The 17923-nt window shown below is 35.2% G+C and overlaps 2 protein-coding genes across 10 annotated transcripts in view; one reads left to right on the top strand and one right to left on the bottom strand.

Moving 5' to 3' along the window:
* The window catches only part of LOC126972008 (juvenile hormone esterase-like), a 44646-nt gene extending 27871 nt beyond the window's left edge, over positions 1-16775 (bottom strand). The window contains exons 1-2 of one of the 4 annotated variants that reach the window (XM_050818542.1): positions 12146-12210; positions 6100-6351 (exon numbers count right to left, since the gene is read on the bottom strand). Coding sequence is in view for 2 of the 4 variants with exons in the window: in XM_050818537.1 (XP_050674494.1) it covers positions 16709-16760 (52 nt within the window). In the remaining 2 variants the exon portion in view is untranslated. Of the gene's footprint in view, positions 1-113; positions 179-5117; positions 5185-6099; positions 6352-12145; positions 12211-16708 lie in introns of those variants that run through there. The other 3 variants (XM_050818537.1, XM_050818538.1, XM_050818543.1) reach the window with 3 other exon arrangements.
* LOC126972010 (juvenile hormone esterase-like) overlaps positions 1-17557 on the top strand; it is a 38063-nt gene extending 20506 nt beyond the window's left edge. For 2 of the 6 annotated variants that reach the window (XR_007731026.1, XM_050818555.1), the window contains exon 2: positions 11470-11758. Coding sequence is in view for 3 of the 6 variants with exons in the window: in XM_050818555.1 (XP_050674512.1) it covers positions 11470-11536 (67 nt within the window). In the remaining 3 variants the exon portion in view is untranslated. Of the gene's footprint in view, positions 1-5676; positions 5965-10024; positions 10510-11469; positions 11759-15822; positions 16308-17266 lie in introns of those variants that run through there. The other 4 variants (XR_007731022.1, XR_007731024.1, XM_050818551.1 and 1 more) reach the window with 4 other exon arrangements.
* The last annotated feature ends 366 nt before the right edge of the window (positions 17558-17923 follow it).

The raw sequence follows: 17923 nt of genomic DNA, 5'->3' as shown, positions 1-17923 counted from the left end.
TTTGTGTTTTTCAACAATCCTGAGCTGCACTACAATGCAATGGCAGGACATATCACATACGAATAGGCGAACGTCTCGTCTCATCAGTTTTTCTCAAAACAATGGTTAAAAACCTCAACACAGATAGAATTGAAATAAACAGCCCGGAGCAAAATATTACAATTCTGCACATGCAAGCAAAAATTATATGAGCGTCAAACTACTTTTAGAGATCGTAGTGAAACTCTAATATATTCTTTACTCAATGCTCGTTTTAAATTGGGGAGATGATACTAAGCAGAGCATCCTACTAAGTACGTGGGTCTAGCCTATCAGATTAGTAAAAAAATTGATCTTCACAAATACTAAAACATTTTAAGATTGTGCCGACACTTTGTCGAATCAATTACTGGCTGCTGTTTTCCAGAACCGATACGACTTAGGGGCCAGCAAGAAAAGAGCATTTTTTTATATTTATGAAGATAAGGGACGAGACGAGCAGGACGTTCAGCTAATGGTAATCGATACGACCTGCTCATTACAATGTAGTACCACTCAGGATTATTGAAAAACCCAAAAATTCTGAGCGGCAACTGCGCTCGTCACCTTGAGACATAAGTTGTCAAGTTTCATTTGCCCAGTGAAATTCACTAGAGTCTCGTGTCAGAGTTTGGCGAGTCAACGTGTCCTGAGGATGCCTCGTATAGAGGCGAAACACAACGTGTCGAATTGTTTAAAGACAAATATTGGCGGAATTAACACTTAAGAAAACTTAAAACATTTGGATAGTTATGGATTTCCGCAAAGTAAGGCCTACTTCAATAAATGTTACAGAATTAATATAATTCAAATGCAAAATAAACCGCATCTAAAAACAGAACAGAATCTATAAAACCCGCCAAGGTTACGAGTTGCGTTGCAGTTCATAATATAAACATTCACGCTTTTAATTATTTCAATAAAATTATCACAATTCAGTAAGTGTATACATTAACGACAGCAATAATGTACGTTTTAACGTCATTCACCATTTCCATTATTCTCGAGTGTTGTAATTCGTTAAAGTTAAGTTATTATAATGACAGTATTTTAATTGGGAAACATTACGTAACAGTATTCAACAGTAAACCGTACGTCGCGTTTTATAGAATACCGTATGCAGAGCCACCGGTGAAGAAATTAAGACTTAAGGTGTCGTATGTATCTTGTTAACAATAAATTGTCTTGTGAGTCACCTTACTTCAAAAGGGGAAGGCTTACACACGGACGAGTAAAAAAAGAAGGACTCTGCGCCGTGACATTGGCAAGTGAAGCACCGTTATGCTAGTGTGTGTGCGCTTACGGGGGATACTAGTTACACAATTGCTTCTCCCTCAAATAATCATATATGGCCACAAATACTTATGTAGTATCGTTTTTACACTTTTTCACAACGCACGACGGCATTTTTTTAAATATTTTATTGAGACTAAACTGATCTGTTACAGACGATGACAATTCTAATAATGGCCGCCTATCGGCCGATAGTAGTGTAAGTGTGTGCGTGGGGCTATGTATTTACACGTTATCGGCTTCTTTTGGTGCTACACTGTTATTTAAGGTGACACGGAGTCCTTATTTTTTTACTAGTCCGTGGGCTTACAATTCGATTTTTTCGCCGATCGTTATTATGATTATTATAAGCCCTCAAATTTTATACAGCTTCAAAAGGAGTTAGTCTCAAAATGAACATGGACAAGACCAAGATCATCATGTCTAATGTCCATGATGCACCTAGTTCCGTAGCAGTTGGGAACTGAACTCTCGAAATTGTTGACGAGTATGTCTCCCTTGGACAGACAATATAGTTGGGCAGGTCCAATTTCCGGAAAGAGGTCACTCGTCGAATCCATCCCTGATGGGCAAAGTTCGGGAAGTTCTATAAAATCTTCTCGCTCCATATATCACATTGTCTAAAGACGAAGGTTTTTAACCAGTGTGTTGCCCTCCGGCACGCAGACGTAGTCGCTAACTATGGGACTGATGAGAAGCTCATAGTCGCTCAGAGGGCAATTGAGAGGGCTATGCTCGGAGTTTCCCTGTGAGATCGAATCAGAAATCAGGAGATCCGTAGGAAAACCAAAGTCACAGACATAGCCCAAATGATTGCGAAACTGAAGTGCTATTTCGACGGGCAGATGGCCGTTGGGGAAGTAAAGTCCTCGAATGGCGACCATGTTCCGGAAAACGTAGGGTTTGGTAGGCAATATTTAATTATTAAATAATTTCATTTAATTATTATAAATATTAAGTTTAAATTGAATATCAAATTAAGATTGAAATGTTAAATTTAGATTGTATCTACCAAAATATTTTCGGAAAAAGGAGAGCTCTTGTGGAGAACATACAAGAAACTCAACGTCCAGTCTTTTATATATCAATTAGTATTTTAACTCCTATTTTCGGGATACAAAGTACCCTTTATCATTTTTCGTACCATGTGTGTGCAAAATTTCAAAAGATATCAAAAATACTTGAAGGAGCTTTCACAAGATGTGGCCATTTCAATTTAACATTTTAGAACGCAAGTATTGATTCAGATTAACTAGAACCACGACTTTCATTGAAACTATTGAAATTTCATCTGCAGTCCCTTTGAAAACGTGATCTGGAAAGGTCTAGAAACGTCGGGTTAGCTAAAATAATATTAAAAATGTAACTTTAACGCAAAATCTAATCTAAAACCTCAGTTACAATTACACGAGTTTTAATCCTTTAAAAAGTGTTTTATTTAAACAGAACCATGAACTTCTGAATTGAATATAAAATAAATCCAAAAACAGTGTATACGCGCGCTTTTAGTCTAAACCGGCTGCACATGCCTCGGGCATCCAATGCGTTCGGTGAAAGAACAACAGCTTACATAGTACCTAGACTGATTAATAAACTGCCACGTGACTTGACCGACTCGTTGACTGAGACTAATTTAAAACAGAATTTAAAAAAATACTTTTTAAGACTTGACTGACCACCGATCAACTTATCGTGCTTAACTATTAATTGTATCAAGTACTTTTACTTTTATTTGTATAATTATAATGTATAGCTAAGTGATTGTGAACTATTTTTTCTTTTATTAATTTAACTCTGTTGGTGTAGATTTAATTTAGCAATTGTACAAACCTCAGTGGATTTTATTGCTTTGAAACCGCAATGTAAAATTTGTTTTTTATTAATAAATATATAAAAAAAAAAGTTGCATGAGAAACCTTAATTGTGAAAACAAGACTCTACAAAAGTGTGTACTGTTTTATTCTTTTGATCTTATTTCTTCTCATACCCAGACAGGCAAAGAACATCACCAGATTTGCGTAGGGTTTTTCATTTAATATCTAAATAAGTAATTAATTTGGATGCATTTTAAAAAGTAAACATAGACAGGTATTTAAATTGATAAAATCTTACAGTAAATCCTGTATAGGCACCACTAATAAGAAACGATTGGAAATCAAATAAAGTCTACAAATTCAACGAACCAGATTCGACACATTTAATGGATACCGAAGATTGTTTATATTTGACAATATTTATGCCAATAACACGACCAATACAGCAATATCCTGTTCTTATTTGGTTCCACGAACATTCATCTTTCCATGGATCTGATTTCTTCATAGATGAAGAAGTAATTGTAGTAAGAGCTGGTTATAGAACAAGAATATTTGGTTTTTTGAATACGGATGATGATTTTGCTGAGGGGAATATGGGTGCAAAAGACATCATAACAGCTATCAAATGGGTTAAAAATAATATCAAGCTGTTTAATGGTGACCCTGAAAGAATTACAGCTGCCGGATCAGGAACAGCTGCAACAACAGTAGCATCAATATTAGTCTCTCCTATGGCAAAAAGCTTATGTTCAGGATTTATTGTTTTAAGTGGCAGTGCATTGTCTCCAAGCAATTATAATAAAGAACACTTAAAAGCAACTAATAAAGTTCTTAACAAACTGCAAAGTCAATACAAAACATTCAATATAAGATCGTTGTACGAAATCGTCAGTAATTGTACAACTGATAAATTGCTTTCAGTATCTCGAGGACTTTTCGACAGTACTGAAGTAAGAGATAATCAAAGACTGATTAATTCGTTCAGCTGCTCTCTTGAGATTACTTCCAAAGATCCATTCATGAGACAGCCACCTTTAGAATTGTATGAAACAAAATGCGTAAACAATATTCCAGTAATAATGGGTTATACAAATCTTGAATCATTGTTTAGGTTAAAAGGTATAGCCCACAATAGGAATCTCTTGAGTTATCTAAATTACAATTTCCAATACGTGCTACCGTTCGAAGGACAGACTTATGAATATGAATCGAAGAGCTATAAAAATATACAGCGACAAATAATGGGGTTCTATTTCTTGAATGGCACAATAACGGAGCGAAGTTTGAGGCGGTATGCAAAATATATTTCAGACATTCAAACGTACTCGTTGCTTCGTCAAGCGGTTTTACAATGCGGGATTTCAAGCTCTCCGGTATATTTGTATAGATTTGCGTTCAAGGGCTCCTTTAATATTGGCTGGCGAAACTCAGTACCCAATTTAAATTGGACAGGAGCGACTGAGAATGATGAAATATGTTATTTATTCAGATGTAAATCGCTTTACAGCGCCTATAGCGACGCCCAATCAAACGAAAAGGAGTTCATTGGGAAAATTGTTAAATTGTTTGCTAATTTTGTTAAGAAATGGTAAGAATATTTTTTTCCTTTAATATATATTTTTGTTTGTTACCACTGTAATTTTTGTAGTTTTTATTTATATTTTATCCTTCATCAAGGTGAGTAAACTCACTACAATTCATTCGCGTACTATGAGCGTAATTTCGTAGTGCTAGACCGGGACTTTACCGCGAACGAAGTGTAGTGAACACTTACCCTGATGAAGGACCTCCGAATGGAAAATTAATGAACATAAGTCCGTACCAACACCGTCGAATCAATAAAGCTGATTTAAATAAAAAGTTAGTATCTCACGAATCCTTATTTAAATCCTTAAAATTCAATATTTTGGAATCGACTACTCTCCCTAATAATATGATTGATGATAGGTGAGTCACAAATTAAAGTTGAAATATACAATAGGCACTTACAGACATCATGGACAAAATGTTGACATAGTTGCTTGAAAATTATTTGTATCATTACCCTATTTCTAAGATTAATATTGCTTTAATTGAGTATTATACGCAAAAAGGCTTAAAAATTCATATTTAAATAGTCCTAACAATTTTATCATTGGGGAATTAGAGGAACCAGACACGTCAGTATTTTTTTTCTATTATTCTTCTTTAAATTAGTTTTTAAATTAGCAAAGATTTTCGCCCGATTCGCTACTCAAATACTAGGTTGATATTTTAAACAGTTTTCAAGAAGGAGGATGCTCTCATTCCTATTTTTATTATTTAATCAAGTAATTCCTGAACTGATTTGAAATATTATTCTTTAAACTGAATACTTGTAAATTCACCAAAGCAAGTGATAAACTAATACACGGAGTACAAATAAATGAACTAAATTGTAAACAATAAGTTTAATACTTCGTTCTTATTTCAATATGACGAAAGAAACACAATAGTACTCTTTACAAATAGCTTTCCAATTCGCACGTGACTGGTTTTTAAGTAATCCGTTCAAATTTTACACTTTCAGGAACCCTAGTCGTGACAAAGGAGGTTACGAGTTAGATAATCTGAAATGGGACCCTTTAAAATCTGACACAAACATAAGAGCAATGAACTTAGCACGAGAATTGAAGATGGTAACTGTTCCAGAAGGGAAAAGAATGCGATTTTGGGATCGACTTAGAAAGGAAATTAATGTTGCCAACAATTCAAAATGATATATTTATATTAATTGACAATAACTTGTAAAATCTATTTATCACTGATGAATGATTTGACAAACCTACCTACAGCTCTGTTGACATATACACCGACACTGGCCTGTTAGGGATTTATTCTCTTGAATTATTGTAGTATAATATCTGTTGTATAATTAATTTTAAGTTGAATATAGCTATTCTTGACTAAATTAACCTGGTTCCTTCTGTATATCCATCCCTCTCTTACCTACCTTTTCGTATACGACCGCCTCCGTCGCACCATTAGTTACACCATTGCTTATATTGTCTTTAAGCACACTTTTGCCATTCAGACACCAGGATGCGAATCATATGTTCTTGTGTATAGAACGTTTTTGTGCCGCTCTGTTTTTTGTGTTTTTCAACAATCCTGAGCTGCACTACAATGCAATGGCAGGGCATATCACATACGAATAGGCGAACGTCTCGTCTCATCAGTTTTTCTCAAAACAATGGTTAAAAACCTCAACACAGATAAAATTGAAATAAATAACCCGCAGCAAAATATTACAATTCTGCACATGCAAGCAAAAATTATATGAGCGTCAAACTACTTTTAGAGATCGTAGTGAAACTCTAATATATTCTTTACTCAATGCTCGTTTTAAATTGGGGAGATGATACTAAGCAGAGCATCCTACTAAGTACGTGGGTCTAGCCTATCAGATTAGTAAAAAAATTGATCTTCACAAATACTAAAACATTTTAAGATTGTGCCGACACTTTGTCGAATCAATTACTGGCTGCTGTTTTCCAGAACCGATACGACTTAGGGGCCAGCAAGAAAAGAGCATTTTTTTATATTTATGAAGATAAGGGACGAGACGAGCAGGACGTTCAGCTAATGGTAATCGATACGACCTGCCCATTACAATGTAGTGCCACTCAAGATTATTGAAAAACCCAAAAATTCTGAGCGGCAACTGCGCTCGTCACCTTGAGACATAAGTTGTCAAGTTTCATTTGCCCAGTGAAATTCACTAGAGTCTCGTGTCAGAGTTTGGCGAGTCAACATGTCCTGAGGATGCCTCGTATAGAGGCGAAACACAACGTGTCGGATAGTTTAAAGACAAATATTGGCGGAATTAACACTTAAGAAAACTTAAAACATTTGGATAGTTATTTTCGCAAAGTAAGGCCTACTTCAATAAATGTTACAGAATTAATATAATTCAAATGCAAAATAAACCGCATCTAAAAACAGAACAGAATCTATAAAACCCGCCAAGGTTACGAGTTGCGTTACAGTTCATAATATAAACATTCACGCTTTTAATTATTTCAATAATATTATCACAATTCAGTATGTGTATACATTAACGACAGCAATAATGTACGTTTTAACGTCATTCACCATTTCCATTATTCTCGAGTGTTGTAATTCGTTAAAGTTAAATTATTATAATGACAGTATTTTAATTGGGAAACATTACGTAACAGTATTCAAAAGTAAACCGTACGTCGCGTTTTATAGAATACCGTATGCAGAGACACCGGTGAAGAAATTAAGATTTAAGGTGTCGTATGTATCTTGTTAACAATAAATTATCACCTTACTTCAAAACACGGACGAGTAAAAAAAGAAGGACTCTGCGCCGTGTTATTGGCAAGTGAAGCACCGTTATGCTAGTGTGTGTGCGCTTACGGGGGATACTAGTTACACAATTGCTTCTCCCTTAAATAATCATATGTGGCCACAAATACTTATGTAGTATCGTTTTTACACTTTTTCACAACGCACGACGGCATTTTTTTAAATATTTTATTGAGACTAAACTGATCTGTTACAGACGATGACAATTCTAATAATGGCCGCCTATCGGCCGATAGTTGTGTAAGTGTGTGCGTGGGGCTATGTATTTACACGTTATCGGCTTCTTTTGGTGCTACACTATTATTTAAGGTGACACGGAGTCCTTATTTTTTTACTAGTCCGTGGGCTTACAATTTGATTTTTTCGCCGATCGTTATTATGATTATTATAAGCCCTCAAATTTTATACAGCTTCAAAAGGAGTAAGTCTCAAAATGAACATGGACAAGACGAAGATCATCATGTCTAATGTCCATGATGCACCTAGTTCCGTAGCAGTTGGGAACTGAACTCTCGAAATTGTTGACGAGTATCTCCCTTGGACAGACAATATAGTTGGGCAGGTCCAATTTCGGGAAAGAGGTCACTCGTCGAATCCATCCCTGATGGGCAAAGTTCGGGAAGTTCTATAAAATCTTCTCGCTCCATATATCACATTGTCTAAAGACGAAAGTTTCTAACCAGTGTGTTGCCCTCCGGCACGCAGACGTAGTCGCTAACTATGGGACTGATGAGAAGCTCATAGTCGCTCAGAGGGTAATTGAGAGGGCTATGCTCGGAGTTTCCCTGTTAGATCGAATCAGAAATCAGGAGATCCGTAGGAGAACAAGTCACAGACATAGCCCAAATGATTGCGAAACTGAAGTGCTATTTCGACGGACAGATGGCCGTTGGGGCAGTAAAGTCCTCGAATGGCGACCATGTTCCGGAAAACGTAGGGTTTGGTAGGCAATATTTAATTATGAAATAATTTAATTTAATTATTATAAATATTAAATTTGAATTGAATATCAAATTAAGATTGAAATGTTAAATTTAGATTGTATCTACCAAAATATTTTCGGAAAAAGGAGAGCTCTTGTGAAGAACATACAAGAAACTCAACGTCCAGTCTTTTATATATCAATTAGTATTTTAACTCCTATTTTCGGGTTAAAAAGTACCCTTTATCATTTTTCGTACCATGTGTGTGCAAAATTTCAAAAGATATCAAAAATACTTGAAGGAGCTTTCACAAGATGTGGCCATTTCAATTTAACATTTTAGAACGCAAGTATTGATTCAGATTAACTAGAACCACGACTTTCATTGAAACTATTGAAAATTCATCTGCAGTCGCTTTGAAAACGTGATCTGGAAAGGTCTAGAAACGTCGGGTTAGCTAAAATAATATTAAAAATGTAACTTTAACGCAAAATCTAATTTAAAAACTCAGTTACAATTACGCGCGTCTTAATCCTTTAAAAAGTGTTTTATTTAAATAGAACCATGGACTTTGGAATTGAATATAAAATAAATCCAAAAACAGTTACATAAGAAACCTTAATTGTGAAAACAAGACTCTTCAAAAGTGTGTACTGTTTTATTCTTTTGATCTTATTTCTTCTCATACCCAGACAGGCAAAGAACATCACCAGATTTGCGTAGGGTTTTTCATTTAATATCTAAATAAGTAATTAATTTGGATGCATTTTAAAAAGTAAACATAGACAGGTATTTAAATTGATAAAATATTACAGTAAATTCTGTACAGGCACCACTAATAAGAAACGATTGGAAATCAAATAAAGTCTACAAATTCAACGAACCAGATTCGACACATTTAATGGATACCGAAGATTGTTTATATTTGACAATATTTATGCCAATAACACGACCAATACAGCAATATCCTGTTCTTATTTGGTTCCACGAACATTCATCTTTCCATGGATCTGATTTCTTCATAGATGAAGAAGTAATTGTAGTAAGAGCTGGTTATAGAACAAGAATATTTGGTTTTTTGAATACGGATGATGATTTTGCTGAGGGGAATATGGGTGCAAAAGACATCATAACAGCTATCAAATGGGTTAAAAATAATATCAAGCTGTTTAATGGTGACCCTGAAAGAATTACAGCTGCCGGATCAGGAACAGCTGCAACAACAGTAGCATCAATGTTAGTCTCTCCTATGGCAAAAGCTTATGTTCAGGATTTATTGTTTTAAGTGGCAGTGCATTGTCTCCAAGCAATTATAATAAAGAACACTTAAAAGCAACTAATAAAGTTCTTAACAAACTGCAAAGTCAATACAAAACATTCAATAGAAGATCGTTGTACGAAATCCTCAGTAATTGTACAACTGATAAATTGCTTTCAGTATCTCGAGGACTTTTCGACAGTACTGAAGTAAGAGATAATCAAAGACTGATTAATTCGTTCAGCTGCTCTCTTGAGATTACTTCCAAAGATCCATTCATGAGACAGCCACCTTTAGAATTGTATGAAACAAAATGCGTAAACAATATTCCAGCAATACTGGGTTATACAAATCTTGAATCATTGTTTAGGTTAAAAGGTATAGCCCACAATAGGAATCTCTTGAGTTATCTAAATTACAATTTCCAATACGTGCTACCGTTCGAAGGACAGACTTATGAATATGAATCGAAGAGCTATAAAAATATACAGCGACAAATAATGGGGTTCTATTTCTTGAATGGCACAATAACGGAGCGAAGTTTGAGGCGGTATGCAAAATATATTTCAGACATTCAAACGTACTCGTTGCTTCGTCAAGCGGTTTTACAATGCGGGATTTCAAGCTCTCCGGTATATTTGTATAGATTTGCGTTCAAGGGCTCCTTCAATATTGGCTGGCGAAACTCAGTACCCAATTTAAATTGGACAGGAGCGACTGAGAATGATGAAATATGTTATTTATTCAGATGTAAATCGCTTTACAGCGCCTATAGCGACGCCCAATCAAACGAAAAGGAGTTCATTGGGAAAATTGTTGAATTGTTTGCTAATTTTGTTAAGAATGGGTAAGAATATTTTTTTCCTTTAATATATATTTTTGTTTGTTACCACTGTAATTTTTGTAGTTTTTATTTATATTTTATCCTTCATCAAGGTGAGTCAACTCACTACAATTCATTCGCGTACTATGAGCGTAATTTCGTAGTGCTAGACCGGGACTTTACCGCGAACGAAGTGTAGTGAACACTTACCCTGATGAAGGACCTCCGAATGGAAAATTAATGAACATAAGTCCGTACCAACACCGACGAATCAATAAAGCTGATTTAAATAAAAAGTTAGTATCTCACGAATCCTTATTTAAATCCTTAAAATTCAATATTTTGGAATCGACTACTCTCCCTGATAATATGATTGATGATAGGTGAGTCACAAATTAAAGTTGAAATATACAATAGGCACTTACAGACATCATGGACAAAATGTTGACATAGTTGCTTGAAAATTATTTGTATCATTACCCTATTTCTAAGATTAATATTGCTTTAATTGAGTATAATACGCAAAAAGGCTTAAAAATTCATATTTAAATAGTCCTAACAATTTTATCATTGGGGAATTAGAGGAACCAGACACGTCAGTATTTTTTTTCTATTATTCTTCTTTAAATTAGTTTTTAAATTAGCAAAGATTTTCGCCCAATTCGCTATTCAAATACTAGGTTGATATTTTAAACAGTTTTCAAGAAGGAGGATGCTCTCATTCCTATTTTTATTATTTTATCAAGTAATTCCTGAACTGATTTGAAATATTATTCTTTAAACTGAATACTTGTTAATTCACCAAAGCAAGTGATAAACTAATACACGGAGTACAAATAAATGAACTAAATTGTAAACAATAAGTTTAATACTTCGTTCTTATTTCAATATGACGAAAGAAACACAATAGTACTCTTTACAAATAGCTTTCCAATTCGCACGTGACTGGTTTTTAAGTAATCCGTTCAAATTTTACACTTTCAGGAACCCTAGTCGTGACAAAGGAGGTTACGAGTTAGATAATCTGAAATGGGACCCTTTAAAAATCTGACACAAACATAAGAGCAATGAACTTAGCACGAGAAATGAAGATGGTAACTGTTCCAGAAGAGAAAAGAATGCGATTTTGGGATCGACTTAGAAAGGAAATTAATGTTGCCAACAATTCAAAATGATATATTTATATTAATTGACAATAACTTGTAAAATCTATTTATCACTGATGAATGATTTGACAAACCTACCTACAGCTCTGTTGACATATACACCGACACTGGCCTGTTAGGGATTTATTCTCTTGAATTATTGTAGTATAATATCTGTTGTATAATTAATTTTAAGTTGAATATAGCTATTCTTGACTAAATTAACCTGGTTGCTTCTGTATATCCATCCCTCTCTTACCTACCTTTTCGTATACGACCGCCTCCGTCGCACCATTAGTTACACCATTGCTTATATTGTCTTTAAGCACACTTTTGCCATTCAGACACCAGGATGCGAATCATATGTTCTTGTGTATAGAACGTTTTTGTGCCGCTCTGTTTTTTGTGTTTTTCAACAATCCTGAGCTGCACTACAATGCAATGGCAGGACATATCACATACGAATAGGCGAACGTCTCGTCTCATCAGTTTTTCTCAAAACAATGGTTAAAAACCTCAACACAGATAGAATTGAAATAAACAGCCCGGAGCAAAATATTACAATTCTGCACATGCAAGCAAAAATTATATGAGCGTCAAACTACTTTTAGAGATCGTAGTGAAACTCTAATATATTCTTTACTCAATGCTCGTTTTAAATTGGGGAGATGATACTAAGCAGAGCATCCTACTAAGTACGTGGGTCTAGCCTATCAGATTAGTAAAAAAATTGATCTTCACAAATACTAAAACATTTTAAGATTGTGCCGACACTTTGTCGAATCAATTACTGGCTGCTGTTTTCCAGAACCGATACGACTTAGGGGCCAGCAAGAAAAGAGCATTTTTTTATATTTATGAAGATAAGGGACGAGACGAGCAGGACGTTCAGCTAATGGTAATCGATACGACCTGCTCATTACAATGTAGTACCACTCAGGATTATTGAAAAACCCAAAAATTCTGAGCGGCAACTGCGCTCGTCACCTTGAGACATAAGTTGTCAAGTTTCATTTGCCCAGTGAAATTCACTAGAGTCTCGTGTCAGAGTTTGGCGAGTCAACGTGTCCTGAGGATGCCTCGTATAGAGGCGAAACACAACGTGTCGAATTGTTTAAAGACAAATATTGGCGGAATTAACACTTAAGAAAACTTAAAACATTTGGATAGTTATGGATTTCCGCAAAGTAAGGCCTACTTCAATAAATGTTACAGAATTAATATAATTCAAATGCAAAATAAACCGCATCTAAAAACAGAACAGAATCTATAAAACCCGCCAAGGTTACGAGTTGCGTTGCAGTTCATAATATAAACATTCACGCTTTTAATTATTTCAATAAAATTATCACAATTCAGTAAGTGTATACATTAACGACAGCAATAATGTACGTTTTAACGTCATTCACCATTTCCATTATTCTCGAGTGTTGTAATTCGTTAAAGTTAAGTTATTATAATGACAGTATTTTAATTGGGAAACATTACGTAACAGTATTCAAAAGTAAACCGTACGTCGCGTTTTATAGAATACCGTATGCAGAGACACCGGTGAAGAAATTAAGATTTAAGGTGTCGTATGTATCTTGTTAACAATAAATTATCACCTTACTTCAAAACACGGACGAGTAAAAAAAGAAGGACTCTGCGCCGTGTTATTGGCAAGTGAAGCACCGTTATGCTAGTGTGTGTGCGCTTACGGGGGATACTAGTTACACAATTGCTTCTCCCTTAAATAATCATATGTGGCCACAAATACTTATGTAGTATCGTTTTTACACTTTTTCACAACGCACGACGGCATTTTTTTAAATATTTTATTGAGACTAAACTGATCTGTTACAGACGATGACAATTCTAATAATGGCCGCCTATCGGCCGATAGTTGTGTAAGTGTGTGCGTGGGGCTATGTATTTACACGTTATCGGCTTCTTTTGGTGCTACACTATTATTTAAGGTGACACGGAGTCCTTATTTTTTTACTAGTCCGTGGGCTTACAATTTGATTTTTTCGCCGATCGTTATTATGATTATTATAAGCCCTCAAATTTTATACAGCTTCAAAAGGAGTAAGTCTCAAAATGAACATGGACAAGACGAAGATCATCATGTCTAATGTCCATGATGCACCTAGTTCCGTAGCAGTTGGGAACTGAACTCTCGAAATTGTTGACGAGTATCTCCCTTGGACAGACAATATAGTTGGGCAGGTCCAATTTCGGGAAAGAGGTCACTCGTCGAATCCATCCCTGATGGGCAAAGTTCGGGAAGTTCTATAAAATCTTCTCGCTCCATATATCACATTGTCTAAAGACGAAAGTTTCTAACCAGTGTGTTGCCCTCCGGCACGCAGACGTAGTCGCTAACTATGGGACTGATGAGAAGCTCATAGTCGCTCAGAGGGTAATTGAGAGGGCTATGCTCGGAGTTTCCCTGTTAGATCGAATCAGAAATCAGGAGATCCGTAGGAGAACAAGTCACAGACATAGCCCAAATGATTGCGAAACTGAAGTGCTATTTCGACGGACAGATGGCCGTTGGGGCAGTAAAGTCCTCGAATGGCGACCATGTTCCGGAAAACGTAGGGTTTGGTAGGCAATATTTAATTATGAAATAATTTAATTTAATTATTATAAATATTAAATTTGAATTGAATATCAAATTAAGATTGAAATGTTAAATTTAGATTGTATCTACCAAAATATTTTCGGAAAAAGGAGAGCTCTTGTGAAGAACATACAAGAAACTCAACGTCCAGTCTTTTATATATCAATTAGTATTTTAACTCCTATTTTCGGGTTAAAAAGTACCCTTTATCATTTTTCGTACCATGTGTGTGCAAAATTTCAAAAGATATCAAAAATACTTGAAGGAGCTTTCACAAGATGTGGCCATTTCAATTTAACATTTTAGAACGCAAGTATTGATTCAGATTAACTAGAACCACGACTTTCATTGAAACTATTGAAAATTCATCTGCAGTCGCTTTGAAAACGTGATCTGGAAAGGTCTAGAAACGTCGGGTTAGCTAAAATAATATTAAAAATGTAACTTTAACGCAAAATCTAATTTAAAAACTCAGTTACAATTACGCGCGTCTTAATCCTTTAAAAAGTGTTTTATTTAAATAGAACCATGGACTTTGGAATTGAATATAAAATAAATCCAAAAACAGTTACATAAGAAACCTTAATTGTGAAAACAAGACTCTTCAAAAGTGTGTACTGTTTTATTCTTTTGATCTTATTTCTTCTCATACCCAGACAGGCAAAGAACATCACCAGATTTGCGTAGGGTTTTTCATTTAATATCTAAATAAGTAATTAATTTGGATGCATTTTAAAAAGTAAACATAGACAGGTATTTAAATTGATAAAATATTACAGTAAATTCTGTACAGGCACCACTAATAAGAAACGATTGGAAATCAAATAAAGTCTACAAATTCAACGAACCAGATTCGACACATTTAATGGATACCGAAGATTGTTTATATTTGACAATATTTATGCCAATAACACGACCAATACAGCAATATCCTGTTCTTATTTGGTTCCACGAACATTCATCTTTCCATGGATCTGATTTCTTCATAGATGAAGAAGTAATTGTAGTAAGAGCTGGTTATAGAACAAGAATATTTGGTTTTTTGAATACGGATGATGATTTTGCTGAGGGGAATATGGGTGCAAAAGACATCATAACAGCTATCAAATGGGTTAAAAATAATATCAAGCTGTTTAATGGTGACCCTGAAAGAATTACAGCTGCCGGATCAGGAACAGCTGCAACAACAGTAGCATCAATGTTAGTCTCTCCTATGGCAAAAGCTTATGTTCAGGATTTATTGTTTTAAGTGGCAGTGCATTGTCTCCAAGCAATTATAATAAAGAACACTTAAAAGCAACTAATAAAGTTCTTAACAAACTGCAAAGTCAATACAAAACATTCAATAGAAGATCGTTGTACGAAATCCTCAGTAATTGTACAACTGATAAATTGCTTTCAGTATCTCGAGGACTTTTCGACAGTACTGAAGTAAGAGATAATCAAAGACTGATTAATTCGTTCAGCTGCTCTCTTGAGATTACTTCCAAAGATCCATTCATGAGACAGCCACCTTTAGAATTGTATGAAACAAAATGCGTAAACAATATTCCAGCAATACTGGGTTATACAAATCTTGAATCATTGTTTAGGTTAAAAGGTATAGCCCACAATAGGAATCTCTTGAGTTATCTAAATTACAATTTCCAATACGTGCTACCGTTCGAAGGACAGACTTATGAATATGAATCGAAGAGCTATAAAAATATACAGCGACAAATAATGGGGTTCTATTTCTTGAATGGCACAATAACGGAGCGAAGTTTGAGGCGGTATGCAAAATATATTTCAGACATTCAAACGTACTCGTTGCTTCGTCAAGCGGTTTTACAATGCGGGATTTCAAGCTCTCCGGTATATTTGTATAGATTTGCGTTCAAGGGCTCCTTCAATATTGGCTGGCGAAACTCAGTACCCAATTTAAATTGGACAGGAGCGACTGAGAATGATGAAATATGTTATTTATTCAGATGTAAATCGCTTTACAGCGCCTATAGCGACGCCCAATCAAACGAAAAGGAGTTCATTGGGAAAATTGTTGAATTGTTTGCTAATTTTGTTAAGAATGGGTAAGAATATTTTTTTCCTTTAATATATATTTTTGTTTGTTACCACTGTAATTTTTGTAGTTTTTATTTATATTTTATCCTTCATCAAGGTGAGTCAACTCACTACAATTCATTCGCGTACTATGAGCGTAATTTCGTAGTGCTAGACCGGGACTTTACCGCGAACGAAGTGTAGTGAACACTTACCCTGATGAAGGACCTCCGAATGGAAAATTAATGAACATAAGTCCGTACCAACACCGACGAATCAATAAAGCTGATTTAAATAAAAAGTTAGTATCTCACGAATCCTTATTTAAATCCTTAAAATTCAATATTTTGGAATCGACTACTCTCCCTGATAATATGATTGATGATAGGTGAGTCACAAATTAAAGTTGAAATATACAATAGGCACTTACAGACATCATGGACAAAATGTTGACATAGTTGCTTGAAAATTATTTGTATCATTACCCTATTTCTAAGATTAATATTGCTTTAATTGAGTATTATACGCAAAAAGGCTTAAAAATTCATATTTAAATAGTCCTAACAATTTTATCATTGGGGAATTAGAGGAACCAGACACGTCAGTATTTTTTTTCTATTATTCTTCTTTAAATTAGTTTTTAAATTAGCAAAGATTTTCGCCCAATTCGCTATTCAAATACTAGGTTGATATTTTAAACAGTTTTCAAGAAGGAGGATGCTCTCATTCCTATTTTTATTATTTAATCAAGTAATTCCTGAACTGATTTGAAATATTATTCTCAAACTGAATACTTGTTAATTCACCAAAGCAAGTGATAAACTAATACACGGAGTACAAATAAATGAACTAAATTGTAAACAATAAGTTTAATACTTCGTTCTTATTTCAATATGACGAAAGAAACACAATAGTACTCTTTACAAATAGCTTTCCAATTCGCACGTGACTGGTTTTTAAGTAATCCGTTCAAATTTTACACTTTCAGGAACCCTAGTCGTGACAAAGGAGGTTACGAGTTAGATAATCTGAAATGGGACCCTTTAAAATCTGACACAAACATAAGAGCAATGAACTTAGCACGAGAATTGAAGATGGTAACTGTTCCAGAAGAGAAAAGAATGCGATTTTGGGATCGACTTAGAAAGGAAATTAATGTTGCCAACAATTCAAAATGATTTATTTATGAAAATTGTCGATAAGTTGTGAAATCTATTTATTACTGTTGAGTGATGAATGATTTGAGAGGACACTTGGAATAGTGTCCGCTTACCTGGAAGGGGACAAACCCTTGGATCCATACCTGGAACGTCTGTTCAGCGTCAGATCCAAGTTGGGAACCTTGAGTGTTGTGATCGGAGGTGATTTCAATGCGTGAAGCCCATGGTGGGGCAGCGCAGACGAGGACCACCGGGGAGCCGAATTGGCAGGATACTTCGACGACAACCAGCTGCACATCCTCAACACCAGTACCGAACCAACATTCCAAGTGGTTCGGGGAGGTCGGCTCTGTACAAGCAGAGTCGACATTACGGTGTGCAGCCGAAGTATCTTATCGAGGATGGAGTCCTGGAGGGTGAACCCCGAGATGGTCAGTTCCGATCACAACGCTATAAGGATAGGACTCCGCGCTGGCCGTGCAAAA

This window comes from Leptidea sinapis, chromosome 25 (assembly GCF_905404315.1).
Source record: "Leptidea sinapis chromosome 25, ilLepSina1.1, whole genome shotgun sequence".
Taxonomy (NCBI): domain Eukaryota; kingdom Metazoa; phylum Arthropoda; class Insecta; order Lepidoptera; family Pieridae; genus Leptidea; species Leptidea sinapis.
Note: the sequence above shows the minus strand (reverse complement) of the source record. Positions and strands in the feature narration are given on the sequence as shown.